The sequence below is a fragment of the Coregonus lavaretus genome (assembly GCF_964263955.1).
Source record: "Coregonus lavaretus genome assembly, chromosome: 3".
In the NCBI taxonomy this organism is placed as follows: Eukaryota; Metazoa; Chordata; class Actinopteri; order Salmoniformes; family Salmonidae; genus Coregonus; species Coregonus lavaretus.
In genome coordinates, this window is record NC_139990.1 from 4,413,597 (window position 1) to 4,433,613 (window position 20,017).

The 20,017-nt window shown below is 47.5% G+C and overlaps 1 protein-coding gene across 1 annotated transcript in view; it reads right to left on the minus strand.

Annotated features, from left to right (window-relative positions):
* Positions 1-20,017, minus strand: part of LOC311119844 (gamma-aminobutyric acid type B receptor subunit 2-like) — a gene marked incomplete at both ends in the record, with an annotated part of 144,523 nt that overhangs the window by 95,168 nt on the left and 29,338 nt on the right. The window contains 2 exons of the mRNA XM_084157790.1: positions 1,174-1,296; positions 11,042-11,149. Of these exons, the coding sequence (XP_084013916.1) occupies positions 1,174-1,296; positions 11,042-11,149 (231 nt within the window). The remainder of the gene's footprint in view (positions 1-1,173; positions 1,297-11,041; positions 11,150-20,017) is intronic.

Genomic DNA, 20,017 nt, shown 5'->3' on the forward strand with positions numbered 1-20,017 from the left:
CTTGACAGGCTGTGAGGAGCTGAGGAGGTGTCTGGAGGAGTTGAAAGGATTTCTTAATTAGCTCTGAACATCCACTTAGTCCGTACCCCCGGTGTACCCTGATGAGTCTGTGCCCACCGCCAACACCATCAAAGCCCAATCGACTTTGGATGTCAAATTTAGATCTGTAATTTGGTTTGCTGTTAACCCGTGGCAGTGGGATGGTAGTTAGTGGGCTGTAATGCAAACAGACTCTTTACTGTGTCTTCAGGGTGTATGTTAGAAGAGCCTATTAAGATGTACAGTACAACAATGTTCATTTGTGGAGGATATTTGACTGATCAAAGTTGTGCTCTGGCCACAAGACACATAATACAGTATGTCCACTGTTATAGACACACAGAACATTAACATCACCCAGCTTCCTTCATATTGTTTAGAGACCTAAATAAGAAAACGGGTCAAATAACAGTTACAGCAGCAATATCAATCACAGTTTCAACAAAGCCAAACATTACAGTCACCATCTCTACCTACTAATCACTCATGACAGTTTGTGGTCCAAATATGGTGTGCCATGATCCAAAAAGCCATTCACACTCCAAACAATCCTGTCAAAGCAAAATTCACCCCTCAATCAATCCTGGCAAGGCTAAGTTTACCCCAACCAATCCTGGCAAGGCTAAGTCCAACCGTAACCAATGGCAGAGCTGAGTCCACCAGCTCTCTACACATTGCCCCCTACCCAGTAGCAGGGATAGAGGGTTGCCAAGTGTTTCTTTCCGGCAGGCCTTGCCAACACCCCACATCCCAGCTGGCTTGGCGAGGAGAGGGTCTGGCTAGCAGAGGAAGAGGACAGGAGGTGGCAGAGTGGCTCATATCCTCCTGAACCAAAAATAACCACAACAAAGCCTGCTGCTGATTTGGCCTCACTGGCGGACATGTTGGTGCCCCAGATCCAGAACCATTATCCCTATTAGAGAATCTAGCGGTGCCACCAAGAAGTGGGTGTTAGATTGTGGTGAATAAGGGCCCAGCATTTTCCCCAGTCAGTTATGGCCAGGAAACACTCTGGGTCCTAGTAATACTCTACAATTATAGGGGACAGTTTTTCCCTGGAAAGGTCACATGACCAACGTGGACAGAGTATGTTTTTGTTAATATAAATGGTGGTAAAATGGCGGCCAGATGTACCTCCAAGCTGTACTCCTCCACGGTCCTCTTCAGCGGATCAACGATCTGCCAGCAGATGAGGATGCACAGGTCAATCAGCAGCATCCCACCCACGATGATCAGCAGCTTCTGGTCCTTGATAATCTGGAGGTGAGAAGAGAGAGGGTGATAGGGGAGGTGGCAGTAGGGACCAAAAAGGTCTCTAACTGAAACCAAAAAGGGCTCTACCTGAAACCAAAAAGGGCCCTACCTGACACCAAAAAGGGCTCTACCTGAAACCAATCTGGAGGTGAGAAGAGAGAGTGTGATAGGGGAGGTGGCAGTAGGGACCAAAAAGGTCTCTAACTGAAACCAAAAAGGGCTCCTACCTGAAACCAAAAAGGTCTCTACCTGACACCAAAAAGGGCTCTACCTGAAACCAAAAAGTGCTTTAGCTGGAACCAAAAAGGGCTCTACCTGAAACCAAAAAGGGCTCTACCTGAAACCAAAAAGTGCTTTAGCTGGAACCAAAAAGGGCTCTACCTGAAACCAAAAAGGGCTCTACCTGAAACCAAAAAGGGCTCTACCTGGAACCAAAAAGGGCTCTACCTGGAACCAAAAAGGGCTCTACCTGGAACCAAAAAGGGCTCTACCTGGAACCAAAAAGGGCCCTACCTGGAACCAAAAAGGGCCCTACCTGGAACCAAAAAGGGCTCTACCTGGAACCAAAAAGGGCTCTACCTGAAACCAAAAAGGGCTTTAGCTGGAACCAAAAAGGGCTCTACCTGAAACCAAAAAGGTCTCTACCTGAAACCAAAAAGTGCTTTAGCTGGAACCAAAAAGGGCTCTACCTGAAACCAAAAAGGGCTCTACCTGAAACCAAAAAGGGCTCTACCTGGAACCAAAAAGGGCTCTACCTGGAACCAAAAAGGGCTCTACCTGGAACCAAAAAGGGCTCTACCTGGAACCAAAAAGGGCCCTACCTGGAACCAAAAAGGGCCCTACCTGGAACCAAAAAGGGCTCAACCTGGAACCAAAAAGGGCTCTACCTGAAACCAAAAAGGGCTTTAGCTGGAACCAAAAAGGGCTCTACCTGAAACCAAAAAGGTCTCTACCTGAAACCAAAAAGTGCTTTAGCTGGAACCAAAAAAGGTTATCCTACAGTGACACAGGAAGGAAGCTCCTTTTTAAATGTAGGAGGGATGAGAGGTAGGATACAGTGAGTTGGTAAAAGACACCAACCCGAGCGGGAGTCGCGGAAATCAACAAAGACCCTCTTTTGTGTTGGTGTACTGTAGAGGATGAAAGGCGGGCCCCTCCCCCGTCTGATCTTTATTTTGAACAGCGTTTGACCCCGCCGCCATCCACATCAAAGCAAAGGTCAGGAGAACACAGACACGGATGCACTTGAGAGAAATCACTTCATATAAATGATGTGATCTCTCTTTATCACTCTTACTCTCTCTCTCTCTCTCTCTCTCTCTCTAAATCTCTCTGTCTCTCTCTGTCTCTCGGTCTCTCTCTAAATATCTGTTTTTCTCTCTCTCTAAATGTCTCTCTCTAAATGTCTCTGCCTCTCTCTAAATATGTGTTTCTCTCTCTCTCGCCCTCTCTCTCTCCACCGCCACAGACAGAAGACGGTGGACTCAGAATGGAATGGGGGATTGGTTTTGATGTTTCGTCTTTTGATGGCTACTGGGATTGGACAAATAGCGGCACGGAGAGAGGAACGTTGTGTTGCCGGGCATATAGCAATATATTACAGGGCACAAAGAGACAGGGACTGGCGATGTATTCAAGGTGCCAAAGGTTTCCAAATAGCTACAATAACTACAAATGACTGTCTGACCGTAACCACAGAACTAGAATGAGATTCTATTTTTATTACCGCAACAATGTTCTCAGTCTCTGAGCATCATAAAAAATGAAAGGACACAGGGACAGAATAGATTATCTTTACTGTAAATGAAATAGAAATGTACAGTGAGGGAAAAAAGTATTTGATCCCCTGCTGATTTTGTAAGTTTGCCCACTGACAAAGACATGATCAGTCTATAATTTTAATGGTAGGTTTATTTGAACAGTGAGAGACAGAATAACAACATAAACATCCAGAAAAACGCATGTCAAAAATGTTATAAATTGGTTTGCATTTTAATGAGGGAAATAAGTATTTGACCCCTCTGCAAAACATGACTTAGTACTTGGTGGCAAAACCCTTGTTGGCAATCACAGAGGTCAGACGTTTCTTGTAGTTGGCCACCAGGTTTGCACACATCTCAGGAAGGATTTTGTTCCACTCCTCTTTGCAGATCTTCTCCAAGTCATTAAGGTTTTGAGGCTGACGTTTGGCAACTCAAACCTTCAGCTCCCTCCACAGATTTGCTATGGGATTAAGGTCTGGAGACTGGCTAGGCCACTCCAGGACCTTAATGTGCTTCTTCTTGAGCCACTCCTTTGTTGCCTTGGCCATGTGTTTTGGGTCATTGTCATGCTGGAATACCCATCCACGACCCATTTTCAATGCCCTGGCTGAGGGAAGGAGGTTCTCACCCAAGATTTGACGGTACATGGCCCCGTCCATCGTCCCTTTGATGCGGTGAAGTTGTCCTGTCCCCTTAGCAGAAAAACACTCCCAAAGCATAATGTTTCCACCTCCATGTTTGACGGTGGGGATGGTGTTCTTGGGGTCATAGGCAGCATTCCTCCTCCTCCAAACACGGCGAGTTGAGTTGATGCCAAAGAGCTCCATTTTGGTCTCATCTGACCACAACACTTTCACCCAATTCTCCTCTGAATCATTCAGATGTTCATTGGCAAACTTCAGACGGGCCTGTATATGTCCTTTCTTGAGCAGGGGGACCTTGCGGGCGCTACAGGATTTCAGTCCTTCACGGCGTAGTGTGTTACCAATTGTTTTCTTAGTGACTATGGTCCCAGCTGCCTTGAGATCATTGACAAGATCCTCCCGTGTAGTTCTGTGCTGATTCCTCACCGTTCTCATGATCATTGCAACTCCACGAGGTGAGATCTTGCATGGAGCCCCAGGCCGAGGGAGATTGACAGTTATTTTGTGTTTCTTCCATTTGCGAATAATCGCACCAACTGTTGTCACCTTCTCACCAAGCTGCTTGGCGATGGTCTTGTAGCCCATTCCAGCCTTGTGTAGGTCTAAAATCTTGTCCCTGACATCCTTGGAGAGCTCTTTGGTCTTGGCCATGGTGGAGAGTTTGGAATCTGATTGATTGATTGCTTCTGTGGACAGGTGTCTTTTATACAGGTAACAAACTGAGATTAGGAGCACTCCCTTTAAGAGTGTGCTCCTAATCTTAGCTCATTACCTGTATAAAAGACACCTGGGAGCCAGAAATCTTTCTGATTGAGAGGGGGTCAAATACTTATTTCCCTCATTAAAATGCAAATCAATTTATAACATTTTTGACATGCGTTTTTCTGGATTTTTTTGTTGTTATTCTGTCTCTCACTGTTCAAATAAACCTACCATTAAAATTATAGACTGATCATTTCTTTGTCAGTGGGCAAACGTACAAAATCAGCAGGGGATCAAATGCTTTTTTCCCTCACTGTAAATAATACTAATTCAAATAATAATTATATCACTCAGAATGATGGAAGAATCATATCAGAAGATTGACCATGGTCTCATGTCCCTTTGGCCAAGACAGATGTTGTTGAAGCCTATTAATATTTCTATAATTTCTCCATGTCAAATGAATAAATGATCACATTATGCTATTCCCAATAGGACATACAGTGTTGTTGTGTACTGGATACAATATAAGATACACATAGCACAGTACACCACCTACAGTATCTGAGTGAATCTGTATAGCTGTGCCACAAAATAAAATAAATATGCTCTCTGCTCTCTGCTACCTCAGGCCAGCTAACATTACAGCTGGCTACACATCAGGCCTGCTCAGTTGATTGCATTTTAAATGCTTCTGCCTACCCTGGTGGCAGTATTTCTGTATTCTACTGCTGATTCATCATTAAAGCATGGGGATGTGGGGCCTCCCGAGTGGCACAGCGGTCTAAGGCCCTACATCGCAGTGTTGCGGGGATCGAACCCCAGGCTGTGTCACAACCGGCCGTGACCGGGAGTCCCATAGGGCGGCGCACAATTGGCCCAACGTCGTCCGGGTCAGGGGAGGGTTTGGCCGGGGGGTGCTTTACTTGGCTCATTGCGCTCTAGCGACTTCTTGTGGCGGGCCGGGCGCCAGCAGGCTGACTTCGACACATTGGTACTTCCGGGTTAAGCTAGTGGGTGTTAAGAAGTGTGGCTTGGCGGGTCATGTTTCTGAGGACGCATTAATCGACCTTCGCCTCTCCCGAGCCCATTGGGGAGTTGCAGCAATGAGACAAGATCGTAATCACAAAAAAGAGGGTAAATAAATAAATAACAAAAAAGCATGGGGATGTGGACTGTGTGAACTGTAGAATACACTGTGTGTAGTTAGTGTGTGTGTGTGTGTTAGGCTGTTTTCTATGTGTCTGTGTGTGTCTGTGCGCGGTTTTCATTGTGTGTGTGTGTGCGGTGGTGTGTGTCTGAAGCCGTATCTCACTGTGAGCGCAGCCGAGAACACTCTAAAGTAAATCTCAGAGACAGACTACCAGGCAGACAGGGAGGGAGGCTGCAGAGCAACCCGTTTGATTGACAGGCCCTGTGCTTACCCAACACTGAGCCAGGCCTCTTTAAGGAGTGATGGAGTAATGGGCAAACCTTGCAGAGTGGAACCCTTATCAAGCACACCCTGATTTACAGTCTTCTCTCCGAGGGATGGAGGGAGGGACGGAGAGAGGGACGGAGGGACAGAGAGGGAGGGAGGGACGGAGGGAGGGTGTAACTCGGCACGGGACGACGGCAGTGCTCAACCTCTCTGCTTGATGAAGAGATGGGCAAACATCACTGGGGCTCCATGGCAAACTCCCAGCAACACTCTGATGACTGACAACAGCTATCACTCCACACAGCCAAAGCCCCTGCACTCAATCAGTGTGTGTGGGGAGGGAAAGAGAGGGGAGGGGAGGGGAGGGGAGGGGAGGGGAGGGACCGAGGTAGGTTAACTGCTGCCTGACAGACAGATCCTGGCCCTGCTGAACCACCAGGAAATAGGTCTTTAGATTTAAGGGCTGTCTAGATCCACCTGGGATGCATACAGTTTAGTCTCTACTCTGATGGAGGAGGAGGAGGAGGAGGAAGATGAGGAAGATGATGAAGAGGAAGAGGAGGAAGAGGAAGAGGAGGAAAAAAAGAGGAGGAAAAAACTGATTCTGCATAATTGCCTTAGCAATAGGAAGAGGAGGAAGAGGAAGAGGAGTAGGAAGAAGAAGAAGAAGAAGCGGAGGAGGAGGAAGAGGAGAAAAAACTGAGTCTGCATAATTGCCATAGCAACACATTTCACAGGCGCAAGAGCCGTTGTTGTTGTGTTTTTCTTCTAAATATGAATCAAAAATAATATTTTCATGAATCAATCTTTTTAGAAATAAACACAAAAGATCATCCCTTTTTTAGCACATTAGAAGATATCAAAATGTGCTTGTGTTTCAGATGACCGCAGACTTAAAGGAGAGATGCAAACCAGCACTGCCCTCATCCCTGTCTCTTTCCATCTTTAAATAACTCTCTCTCTCTCTGCCTCCCACACACTCTATCTCTCCCACTCCCTCCTGCAGCCATTGCCATCCGACACATCTATCCAGGATGTGATGTGAGGTGGACTATAAATATGAAAAGGCCAGCAGAGACGCTGCCACAGAGGCCTGGCAAGCCTTTACATAATCACACCAGCTATAGCATATTGTGTCAGATAGATGTTTCCTGTTTTGTATTTCTATTGAAGAGAGAAATGGAAATACGTCAATCGAAAACAGGTCAGTGGGTAGAGTGTGTGTTACATAAAAGCACACACACATACGGACGCAAGGACGCAAACACACACACAGCCCTTTAATCCTGTAACAACAGGCTTAAACAACAAGATGAACCTCCACTCTCCCCGAGGATCAGCCAGTCTCACACAGCAGTAAATGAAACCCCACACACAGTCCATCAGATTCACCACAGGGAGTGTGTGTGTGGGGTAAATTCTTTAGTGCTTGAGCCAATCTCTAGCTTTTTCTACTCCCTCCAGGAGAGAAGATCCCAGCAGCAGCGTATATCCAGGGGAGCTCCAGCCGTCTCTCAACTGTACACTGTGTGTGTGTGTGTGTGTGTGTGTATGTGTGTGCATTTGTGCGTGTGTGTGCTTGCTTGCTTGCGTGTGTGTGTGTGTGTGTGTACAGTCTGAGCTGAGCAGAGTGTCTGTAATGCTTTTTGTGGCTGGTTCGATGCAGCTCCTCTGGGGCTTGGGGTGACTGAGTGGGGCTAACAACCTGCCTTGCTACTGGCCTCTCACTGGGAGAAAAACACCACCTCTTAGGCCTGCTGCAGTAGTTACTCAGTTACACACGTTGTTTGGGGAAATGTTTTGGTTGAAAAAGAGCACCGCCAACTGTAACAGGTGCCGGTTTAGATCTAGGAACAACGGTTCCGACGCCTCTGTTAGCAGACGTGGTAATGACCAGAAGGAGACACACATGTATTCCCACACTCAAGACAGGCACACACACAGCAAACATGAAGTAGGAGGGAACTAGTGGTAGTGACAGTGTAAGTGGTTTACGGTCATTCACGCACTTACATACGATTAGGAAGTCCAGGATGGAGGATTGGTCAGGAGAGGTTCAGTAGGAGTGGAGTTAAGGTGGTGCAGAGTTCTTCTGACCTGTCGTCTCTCTGGACCTCTGTGTCCAACTAAAGAACAGACTGTGTTGGGGGTTTGAGATCCCCGCCAGTTACAGCCTGTGATTAGCTGGCCGGGTCACTCTCCAGGGGAGAGTGTTCTGGAAGGGCCCTTGGCAACCCCTTAGCAACAGTGTAGCCAAGGCCAGAGGTGTGAAACCGGGGGATGGTAACCTCTGCTAGGCTGGAGAGTTTATCTCTAAAGTTTGAGCCTCTCTGTCCCAGGGTTCAGAGGGTTTTTCACATTGGCGTTAAATAAATTATAGTGTTGTTTCTTTTGTCTCCCCTTCTTGAGAAAACATACATTCAGGGTTATCGTTGCGGAAAAAATATAATTCTCAGTCTTAAGATTTCTGAGTGTTGCCAACGTCACTGCAACATTGTCAGAGGCAGCAACCTGGAAGCTCCCCTTGTGATTGCTACTTGATAACCAGATTGTGATAGGGCTGCAAACTTGCTCCGAGGTGAGGGGTAAACTGAAAATGTGGTCAGCCACATGATCATATAACAGTCCCTTCCCTTCGCTCTTCTTCGTCTACTTTTCCCTCCATTCATTTTTTATCTTACATAATGCATGTGTAGTGACACAGGAATCAGTGGAATAAGAAGGTGCTAGCTGCTGTTAACCAGTGAGGATTTCTCTATCAGAGTCCATTATGGCCAATTATGGTTCTAGGCTCCTCCGTTCTGCTTGAGTGCAGCCAGCCTCGGCAGACCAGACCGTGTGACTGCCACAGTATACTGCTGCTTGCTCACAGCATCAGAAAACGCTCTCTTCCTTCAACTGACTGGTTTACACAAAATACAAAATGATGACCTTGGCTAGTCTGATGTTGGTCTCTTCTAAAGAGGGTAGTTAGCATGTTAATCCAGCATGTGTTGCTCTTAAAGAAGGTCCCAGACCTGTGGCTGTCCTCTCTTCCTTGTGGTGACACTGTGGTTTTGTCCCAAATGGCACCCTATTCCCTACATTGTGCACTACTTTTGTCCAGAGCCTTATGCTAGTGCACTATATAGGGGATAGGGTGCCATTTGGGAAAAAACATGTATGTATGTTGGCTACTAGCAGCTTTCCACAGCCTGAACACTGTCAGCTACTGTATTAGCAGAGTGACTAATATGGCAGCATCGGGGTCAAATCTATTCAGTCCATTCTGGAAGTGAATAGAAATGCAATACTTAAAATGTAAAAGTTCACCTTGAAATTGAATTGACTGAATTGAAATGGAAGTGACTGTCACGCCCTGGCTCTGGGGACTCTAGTATGTTGAGCCAGGGTGTGAGTTTTCATTTTTTTTTGTTCTAGTTTTGTATTTCTATGTTGGCCAGTGTGGTTCTCAATCAGAGGCAACGTGTATCAGCTGTTGCTTGTTGTCTCTGATTGGGAACCATACTTAAGCAGCCAGTTTTCCCACAGTGTTTGTGGGATCTTGTTCCAGTGAGGTTTGTGTTAGACCGAGGACGTCACGTTATCGTTTGTTGTTTTTGTTCGTGGTATCATTATTTAATAAATATGTTCACCTTTCACGCTGCGCCTTGGTCCTCTGTACCCGACGATCGTGACAGAAGATCCCACCAACACTGGACCAAGCAGCGTGTCCAGGAGCCAGCGCCAGAGGTATCGCTAAAGGACATCAACCTCGGCTGGGCCTGGCCCATGGGGAGGAGAGACCCCCAGACATTTTTAGGGGGGGGGCTCACGCCGTGGACAACGGGGCAGCAGGAGGCCGCTATAGAGCGGTCCAGCGGGTTTGCAGAGGAGGCCGCCAGGTTAAGGGGTCCACTGGTCACAGAGGAGAGGGAAAGTGTAGAGGCACGGCGAGAGGTACTGGGGTGTGTTACCAGTCCGGTCCGGCCCGTTCCTGATCCCTGCGTAGGGCCAGTGGTGTGTCCCCAGTACGGTCCGGCCTGTTCCTGTTCCTCGCATCGAGCCTGTGGTGCGCGTCGTCAGCCCGGCCCGGCCTGTTCCTGCTCCAAGCACCAAGCCTATGGTGCGCATCGTCAGCCCGGCCCGGCCTGTTCCTGCTCCTCGCATCGAGCCTGTGGTGCGCGTCGTCAGCCCGGCCCGGCCTGTTCCTGCTCCACGCACCAAGCCTATGGTGCGCATCGTCAGCCCGGTTCGGCCTGTTCCTGCCCCCCACACCAAGCCAGTGGTGTGCGTCGTCAGTTCGGCACAGCCCGTGCCTGTTCCACCGGTGCCTGGTCCGGCACCGGTCAGCTGTTCCACGTCGGAGATAGAGCAATCCGCTCCACTGGTGTTCAGTCCAGCTCTGGCCAGCAGGGTCAGACCGGACCAGGGGTACTTTGGGGGGTTGGAGTGGGAATCATGTTCGGAGCCGGATCCGCCGCCAAGGCGGAGTGCCCACCCGGTCCCTCCCCTGTGGTGTTTGGTTGGCGCGGCCGGAGTCCGCGCCTTTGGGGGGGGGTACTGTCACGCCCTGGCTCTGGGGACTCTAGTATGTTGAGCCAGGGTGTGAGTTTTCATTTGTTTTTGTTCTAGTTTTGTATTTCTATGTTGGCCAGTGTGGTTCTCAATCAGAGGCAACGTGTATCAGCTGTTGCTTGTTGTCTCTGATTGGGAACCATACTTAAGCAGCCAGTTTTCCCACAGTGTTTGTGGGATCTTGTTCCAGTGTGGTTTGTGTTAGACCGAGGACGTCACGTTATCGTTTGTTGTTTTTGTTCGTGGTATCATTATTTAATAAATATGTTCACCTTTCACGCTGCGCCTTGGTCCTCTGTACCCGACGATCGTGACAGTGACCCCATTCACCCCATTCATAACACAAGGCAATTGTCAATGCTGGTGCATAATGCTGACGATATGCTGATAATAGTAATAATAATAATTAATCATCATCATTCAACATAATACAATTTTAGTAAAGACACACGTCACTACTTCCTGCTGTTGGCCATCATTGTGGCCATGAGACCACACGGGTAGTGATTCTTTATTTTTTTCACTACTCTCATATTTCTTGCTTGTTTATTAGATAAGGTACAGATAGAGAGGAAAGACAGGAGGCGAGAGTAGCAATGGGTTGGATTAGAATCCATGCTGCAGCAGTGTTCCAGTGGTAGCAGCTCACCACGTTTCCTCACCTTTTTCTTCATCTTCACGTTCTTGAAGATAGCATGGACTCTCCATGTCTTGGCGAACATGGCACCAAACGCTGTCGTGTACCCCACAATGAGGATCCATGTTCGCACCTGCAAGACGAGGACAGAAACAGTCAATAGCTGGCAAAGAGTTGGGACTAAAACAAAGATCTAGACTGACAAGCTGTTAGCATTTATCTTTTCTTAGCCGACAAATTCACAGAAAGCTCTAAAAGTGCACTGAAAATAGTTCCATGAAAGTGAATGGAGCACTAACATCATGGGTGTCAAACTTGTGAATATGTGTTATTCAAATGAGAGACCTAGCAGCATAATATTCAAGGATATTAAAACAAACCAAATACTACGTGCCTTCCGTAGGCTATATCCGTATTTAGAATGAGTTGTAACTAAATAACAGCAACAAAGCTATATCCTGTAATAACTCCCACAGTATCTAATTTAACAAGCCGGAAAAACACTACTTTAACACCCACTGCGCTAAATGCTGTTTGTGTTTGTTTGTCTGTCTGTTGAAAGGCATTCTTGGGAGGGAGACACAATCACAATAGAACAGACCAAGGCAGGAGATTCAGCAGCAGCCCTATTCTCCCCCAGTGTTGCCTGAGGACTGAAATCAGCCGGGCCCTTCAGCCACAGGGGCCCCAGCAGCCCTGATGAAAAACTGTGCTATCAGACGCCTGAGGAGCAGCGGCCGTTTAGGGGCCCCTAGACAAATGACTAGGTCTGGTCTGTGTGGTGGATGAAAAATAAATGACTGTAAATCAAATCAAAGTTTATTAGTCACGTACACCGATTTGAAGATGTTATCCCAGGTGCAGCATAATGCCTATGTTTCTAGCTCCAACAGTGCAGTAATACCTAACAATACAAAACAATACACACATAATCCAAAAAGTAAAAAGAAAGAAATTAAGAAATGTTGGAACGACTCCAATTAACAACCCAAATAGCACTGGAACAGTAATCCAAATGCAATGGATGAATTTACACAAGATATATTAAGAATGATCTGTACAGCAGTAGATATATTAGAATGAGAGAATGATCTGTACAGCAGTAGATATATTAGAATGAGAGAATGATATGTACAGCAGTAGATATATTAGAGTGAGAGAATTATATGTTGTCACGCCCTGATCTAGAGAACTCTTGTTGGTTGGGTCAGGGTGTGAGTTTCTGTTGAGATCCGGAGCCAGAGCAGTCCACTCCACCGGGGTCCAGTTCAGCTCCGGTCAGCGGCTCCACTCCAGGCCCAGATGCCTCCCACACCAGGATCCAGACAGGGCTTGGTGCATTGTGGGAGGAAGGAGAGGGGAAGCATCCCGCTAAGGTCCAGACCAGACCAGGGGTGCAACGAGGAGGCAGAGAGGGAGAGGTCGTCACGCCCGGAGCCGCCTCCGAGGCTGGATGCCCACCCGGACCCTCCCCTAATGAGTCAGGTTGGTGCGGCCGGAGTACGGAGCCGGGTGTGATTCCCAATCAGAGGCAGCTGTCGCTCGTTGTCTCTGATTGGGGATCATATTTAGATAGCCTGGTTGCCTACCTTAGTTGTGGGATTTTGACTCATGTTTGGCTTGTTGTGTGTAGCCACTGATTGAGCTTCACGTTTCGTTGTTTTGTTATTTTGTCAAATGTTTATTCGTCTTAATAAACATGTACGCATATCACGCTGCACCTTGGTCTGACCCTTCTCTCAACGATCGTGACATATGTACATCAGTAGATATATTAGAGTGAGAGAATGATATGTACAGCAGTAGATATATTAGAGTGAGAGAATGATATGTACAGCAGTGGATATATTAGAATGGGAGAATGATATGCACAGCAGTATATATATTAGTGGGAGAATGATATGCACAGCAGTAGATATATTAGAGTGAGAGAATGATATGTACAGCAGTAGATATATTAGTGAGATAATGATATGTACAGCAGTAGATATATTAGAGTGAGAGAATGATATGTACAGCAGTATATATATTAGAGTGAGATAATGATATGTACAGCAGTAGATATATTAGAGTGAGGGAATGATATGTACAGCAGTAGATATTGTGGCAAAGAAGAGTGTTAAATGGCAGATATGTGAGGGCAGAACTAATAAACGGGCTCTGCCCTCTCACTAAAACGGCCACCCCTACAAGAACTACAGATCCCAAAATGTCAGACCGCCAAAACCTACAATCCACCAGAAGCAAGGGGAAAGCTCGCAAGGTGGGGCAGACCCACATATAAGGGGTCAAGACAAACCAGGAAGAGGGAGAGAGAGCAAGGGGATATGGATCTGTGAACCACGGAGAAAGAGAACGGTGACAATATATATCGGCTGGATTTACATTTTAGTAGACGCTCTTATCCAGAACGACTTACAGTTAGTGAATACATATTTTTTTTATACTGGCCCCCCGTGGGAATCGAACCCACAACCCTGGCGTTGCAAACGCCATGCTCTATCAACTGAGCTACATCCCTGCCGGCCATTCCCTCCCCTACCCTGGACAACTGTGCGCCGCCCATGAGTCTCCCGGTCGGCTGCGACAGAGCCTGGATTCGAACCAGGATCTCCAGTGGCACAGTTAGCACTGCGATGCAGTGCCTTAGACCACTGCGCCACTCAGGATTTACCATGTATGACCTGGACTGCTTGTACTTACCTTTTGGCTGTTGGACCTGGACCTACCGAGAACCCGATTTGTGTACCAAACCCTGATATCCTCGACCACGCCTGCGGCCTGGGCAAACCAGGATGGAGAAACCAACATATAGGTACTGTCCTGTTCGAAATAACTCTCTTTGGGGTGATTTTGGTGACGGTCTCCCGCTTAATTTGTGTACAAACTCTCCTAACCTTGAAGAGGATTGTCACACGTAGTGGAGAATGTGGGCACATTGTTGTTTGAACCGGATAAATGGACTAGCCATACCGCTGGTTAGGTAAAAAAAAAAAAAAAAAAAAATCAGTTAGCAAAGGGGAGTCAGGTTTTTTTTTGTGGTTTTGTTTGTTTCGTACAGTTTTCTCGGGGAAAATGAGTATGGAAGGAGCCATACAGGCACTGATACAAGCAGTGGCAGCCCAACAAGAGGCAACTAGTGCGCAACAAATAGCTCATCAGGATGCGATGCAAATGCATCAGGACACGCTGCAGGTCCAGCACCACACCAACCAGCTGCTCAGAGAGGAGCAAGAGAGAAACACCCGGGAGTTAAGAGAAGGCCTGCAGGGGCTAGCGACCCAAATTGGAGCTCAGTTACCAGCTACAAATACCCAGAGGTCGGCCAATCATTTTCTTCAAAAAATGACAAAGCAGGATGATGTGGAAGCATACCTCACCACCTTCGAAAGGACGGCAGAGAGAGAGAAGTGGCCGAAAGAAGAATGGCGAGGGCTTCTGGCACCATACCTGGCAGGGGACGCTCAAAAAGCATATTCCGACCTGGAGTTGAAAGATGCACAGGATTATGATAAACTAAAGGGAGAGATTCTGACTAGACTGGGAGTGACCGATGCCATGAGGGCATATCGCTTCCACCAGTGGGCCTACAGACCTGGACAACCCCCCCGAACACAGATGTTCGACTTGATTCACCTGGCACGGAAATGGTTGCGGGGGGCTGTGAGGAAAGAACCAGACTGGGGGCGAGACACTCCAGTACAAGCCAAAAACCGGGACAGGGGGTTGACGGGGTCCCCCCCGAAACCCTATTATCTGTTACAATTGTAATAGACCGGCACATATTGCGGCATTCTGCCCTATTAAAGAAGAGCCAATGCAATTTAACAGCGGTGAAAAATAAGAAACTGACATATTATATGCATGTCCTGTGGGAACCACTGTACTTGAAAGACCAAGAAACGAACATATGTGCATGGTGAAGGTTGAAGGGAAAGCGGTGGCAGCCCTGCTTGATTCTGGCAGTATGTTAACCTTGGTCGTAGGAGACCTAGTGCCGACTCATAACCTGGATAAAAATCAGGATGTCAGTGTTACGTGCATTCATGGGGATACCCGCCCGTACCCCACAGCCTTAGTGAGCATACAAACTGACGACGGCTTGCTGGATTATGAGGTCGACGTGGTCCCGAAGATGCCGTATGATGTAATACTGGGTAGATACTTTCCTAACTTTGCGAGGTTAGGCCAAAAGAATGGCATATTTGAGAAGCCAACACCCCTAACCAAGCAAGCAGTAGCATCAAGCCTCCCAGTGGTCAACCTCACAGGTGCAGTAGAATCTAGCCTCCCAGTGGTCAACCTCACAGGTGCAGTAGCATCTAGCCTCCCAGTGGTCAACCTCACAGGTGCAGTAGCATCTAGCCTCCCAGTGGTCAACCTCACAGGTGCAGTAGCATCTAGCCTCCCAGTGGTCAACCTCACAGGTGCAGTAGCATCTAGCCTCCCAGTGGTCAACCTCACAGGTGCAGTAGCATCAAGCCTCCCAGTGGTCAACCTCACAGGTGCAGTAGCATCTAGCCTCCCAGTGGTCAACCTCACAGGTGCAGTAGCATCTAGCCTCCCAGTGGTCAACCTCACAGGTGCAGTAGCATCTAGCCTCCCAGTGGTCAACCTCACAGGTGCAGTAGCATCTAGCCTCCCAGTGGTCAACCTCACAGGTGCAGTAGCATCAAGCCTCCCAGTGGTCAACCTCACAGGTGCAGTAGCATCAAGCCTCCCAGTGGTCAACCTCACAGGTGCTAGTAGAGGAGGTTGAGGAAGAAGGGGCAGACCCTGTCCATAATGAGCAGCCCAGTACAAGTGGGGCCGGGGTCGATCTGGAGCCAGAGGAGGACTGTCTAAAGCCAACAGACCTGGCAGGGTACCTGAATAACTTCGGGACGGCCCAGACCCAGGATCCGACCCTGCAGCAAGCCAGAGCAGATGTGCAGGTCGTAGATGGTACCCCCATAAATGACGGGACGATGCCTAATAGTCTCCCCCACTTCATCATGAAAAAAGGGTTTGGTGTACAGAGTGGCAAAACTAGGGGTTGATGTGGTGGAACAGTTGTTGGTCCCCACCCAGTACCGGAGAATAGTACTGGACTTAGCTCATGGGCACATTCTGGGGGGACACCTTGGTATCGATAAAACCCGAGACCGGATTGTGAGGAGGTTTTACTGGCCAGGAATTCAGGCTGAGGTGGCTCGACATTGTGGAGAGTGCCCAGAGTGCCAGTTAACAGCTCCCCGACCAGCAGTTAGGAGCCCGTTAGTGCCCCTCCCCATAATCGAAACGCCATTTGAGAGGATAGCGATGGGTATAGTGGGCCCGCTACCCAAATCCGCCAGAGGGAACCAATAAATTCTGGTCATCCTAGACTATGCCACTCGCTACCCAGAAGCCATTCCCCTTCGGACGATGGCTTCCAAAAATATCGGACCTTTGTAAGTTGTGGCAGGTGAAAGAGTTGAGGACATCGGTTTACCATCCTCAGATGGACGGCCTGGTTGAGAGATTCAACCGCACCCTGAAGTCAATGCTCAGGAAGATAATCGATAAGGATGGGAAAAACTGGGATTTCATGATGAAAAAACTGGGATTTCTGATGTTTGCCATTAGAGAGGTTCCCCAAGCCTCGCTGGGGTTTTCAGCCTTTGAGCTGGTATATGGGAGGCACCCCCAGGGAATCTTAGACATCGCCCGGGAAACCTGGTAGCACACAAGACAGGATAGCCACAGTCACGCCCATCGTAAGAGAGCACGTGACGCACAATTATAACCGGCAGGCTTCCCTGAGAGAATTTCAACCGGGAGATAAGGTGTTAGTGCTGGTCCCCACGGTAGAATGTAAACTGCTAGCCACATGGAAAGGACTGTATGAAGTGCTGGAGAAAATATAAGTTAATTATCGGATCCGACAGCCAGGTTGTCAGCCCCCGGAAGAGATCTATCACATAAACCTGTTAAAAGCATGGAGAGAGAGAGAGAAACACTAATTGTCACTTACCCCACACCCACTCAGGAGGCAGCCGATGTGCATGTTTCACCTACTCTGTCCCCAGCACAAGTACAGTAAGTAAAGACCCTGATCCAGAAAAACAGAGATGTGTTTTCAGGGATACCAGGACGAACTGAGGTTACGGCTCATGATATTGTTTCGCTACCAGGGAGAAAAGTGAGCATGAGGCCATATCGGGTACCCGAGGCTCGACGAACCGTGATTAGAGCGGAGACTGAGAAAATGTTAGCAGCTGGAGTGGTCGAAGAGTCACATAGTGAGTGGTCTAGCCCAATTGTGATGGTCTCCAAGCCAGATGGGTCTTTGCGGTTTTGTAATGATTTTCGGAAGGTAAATGAAATCTCCAAGTTTGATGCCTACCCCATGCCCGAGTAGATTAACTATTGGAGAAAATTGGTAAAGCTCTTTACATTACGACCCTGGACCTAGCCAATGGTTACTGGCAAATTCCCCTGACCCCCAGAGCCAAAGAAAAGACAGCCTTCGCAACCCCTGATGGTTTGTTTCAATACACCGTCATGCCGTTCGGCTTACACGGGGCCCCAGCCACCTTTCAACGGCTAATGGACCAGGTCCTAAAACCGCACCGAGCTTAAGCCGCAGCCTATTTAGATGACGTGGGGATCTACAGCCCAGATTGGGAATCCCACTTACCCCGGGTACAGGCAGTGCTAAACGCCCTTAGGAAGGCAGGGCTCACGGCGAACCCTGCCAAGTGTTATGTGGGGTTAGAGGAAATGGGATACACCGTGGGAAGAGGGTTAATCAAACCCAACTTAAAAAGGTTGAGACAATTAGAGGATGGCCAAAACCAGTAAATAAGAAGCAGGTTCGAGCCTTCCTAGGGTTGACAGGTTACTACCGGAAGTTCATCCCAAATTATGCCACAGTGGCCGCCCCACTCACAGAGCCAGAGGGCCAAACATGGTAAAATGCGATGAAAAGGCCACCAAAGCATTTAGAACATTACAGGAGGCTCTCTGCTGTAATCCAATCCAGTGCTGGTGGTACCAGACTTTGAGCGTGACTTCGTGGTTCACACGGATGCCTCAGAGGTCGGGTTCGGAGCCGTGCTCTCCCAGATGTAGAAGGGGTGGAACACCTCATCCTGTTTTTAAGCAGGAAGCTGGAACCACGGGAAGCCAACTACTCAGTCATTGAGAAAGAGGCGCTGGCAGTAAAGTGGGCTCTAGAAACCCTGAAATATTACCTGCTAGGGCGCCACTTCACCCTCATTAGTGACCATGACCCACTCACCTGGATGCATAGGGCTAAAGAGAAGAACGCTCAGATGATGCAGTGGTTTTTCAGTCTCCAACCGTTTCACTTTGACTTAAAACACAGAGCAGGGAAGGAAATGGGAAATATGGATGGGTTATCCCGCATGCACGCCTATTTTGCTGCTGTAGCCCGACCTAGGGGGTCGAAGCTAGGGGGGGAGATGTGTGGCAAAGAAGGGGGCAGTTAAATGGCAGATATGTGAGGGCAGAACTAATAAACGGGCTCTGCCCTCTCACCAAAATGGCCACCCCGACAAGAACTACAGATCCCAAAATGTCAGACCGCCAAAACCTACAATCCACCAGAAGCAAGGGGAACGCTCGCAAGGTGGGGCAGACCCACATATAAGGGGTCAAGACAAACCAGGAAGAGGGAGAGAGAGCAAGGGGCTGTGGATCTGTGAACCACGGAGAAAGAGAACGGTGACAATATATATCGGCTGGATTTACCATGTATGACCTGGACTGTTTGTACTTACCTTTTGGCTGTTGGACCTGGACCTACCGAGAACCCGATTTGTGTACCGAATCCTGATATCCTCGACCAAGCCTGTGGCCTGGGCAAACCAGGATGGAGAAACCAACATTCAGGTACTGTCCTGTTCGAAATAACTCTCTCTGGGGTGATTTTGGTGACGGTCTCCCGCTTAATTTGTGTACAAACTCTCCTAACCTTGAAGAGGATTGTCACAATATATTTGAGTGGGAAAATGATATGTACAGCAGAATATATATTATATTAGAATGAGCTATGTCAAGAACACAGTATATTGATAAATGAGGTGTGAACTAAAATGCAATGTACAGTAGTAGAAATATTACAATGAGCTATGTTGAGAATCCAGTATATAAATACACAGTAGAAACCCCATAGCAAAATGGATAGGATTGCATGAAATGAGCCTAGAATATAAATAATATATATGTATATGATGGTGTGTATAGACAGTATGGACAGAATGTGAATAGAAAAGGTGTTTACAGCAGTAGTTATATAGGATGAGCCATGACTAGAATACAGTATATACACATGAAGTGAGTAAAACAGTATGTAAACATTTTTAAAGTGACCAGTGTTCAATGACTCTATTTACATAGGGCAGCAGTCTCTAAGGTGCAGGGTAGAGTTTTTATTTTATTTATTTATTTATTTCACCTTTATTTAACCAGGTAAGCCAGTTGAGAACAAGTTCTCATTTACAACTGCGACCTGGCCAAGATAAAGCAAAGCAGTGCGATAAAAACAACAACACAGATTTACATATGGGGTAAAACAAAACATACAGTCAAAAATACAACAGAAAATATATATACAGTGTGTGCAAAGGTAGCAAGTTATGGAGGTAAGGCAATAAATAGGCTATAGTGCAAAATAATTACAATTAGTATTAACACTGGAATGATAGAGATGATGTGCAAATAGAGATACTGGGGTGCAAATGAGCAAAATAAATAACAATATGGGGATGAGGTAGTTGGGTGGGCAAATTTCAGATGGGCTGTGTACAGGTGCAGTGATCGGTAAGGTGCTCTGACAACTGATGCTTAAAGTTAGTGAGGGAGATAAGAGTCTCCAGCTTCAGAGATTTTTGCAATTCTTTCCAGTCATTGGCAGCAGAGAACTGGAAGGAATGGCGGCCAAAGGAGGTGTTGGCTTTGGGGATGACCAGTGAGATATACCTGCTGGAGTGCACTTGTCATCTCCCGTCTGGAT